A 243-nucleotide genomic window follows, 5' to 3' on the forward strand; every position below is an offset into this window, starting at 1 on the left:
ACTTCCTCACCAAGCAGCAGCTGCAGCAGGAGGCCAGACGGATGTAAATGGAAAGTGTGTTTGAGAAAACTACACTTTTGACTGGAACTGACGGAGGAAGACTTGAACCTGACTCTGGTTTTTTAGTGATTGTCTCACAGGGAAGTCATCTTTGTAAAGGAGTGACTCCTTATTGCCGGCTTTCTTCAAAGGGGCCCAAGCCCGCGTCATCTACCAGATGCCATCGCGTGGTCGGTGTACGAG

At 49.8% G+C, this 243-nt stretch overlaps 1 protein-coding gene across 2 annotated transcripts in view; it reads left to right on the forward strand.

Moving 5' to 3' along the window:
- slc25a37 (solute carrier family 25 member 37) overlaps positions 1–243 on the forward strand; it is an 18,501-nt gene that overhangs the window by 17,250 nt on the left and 1,008 nt on the right. For both annotated transcript variants that reach the window (XM_032517037.1, XM_032517036.1), the window contains one exon: positions 1–243. This exon is cut by the window's left edge and continues 477 nt beyond it; it is cut by the window's right edge and continues 1,008 nt beyond it. In XM_032517037.1, coding sequence (XP_032372928.1) covers positions 1–47 — 47 coding nt within the window. In that variant the 3' untranslated portion in view covers positions 48–243.

The sequence above is a fragment of the Etheostoma spectabile genome, chromosome 5 (genome assembly GCF_008692095.1).
Source record: "Etheostoma spectabile isolate EspeVRDwgs_2016 chromosome 5, UIUC_Espe_1.0, whole genome shotgun sequence".
Taxonomy (NCBI): domain Eukaryota; kingdom Metazoa; phylum Chordata; class Actinopteri; order Perciformes; family Percidae; genus Etheostoma; species Etheostoma spectabile.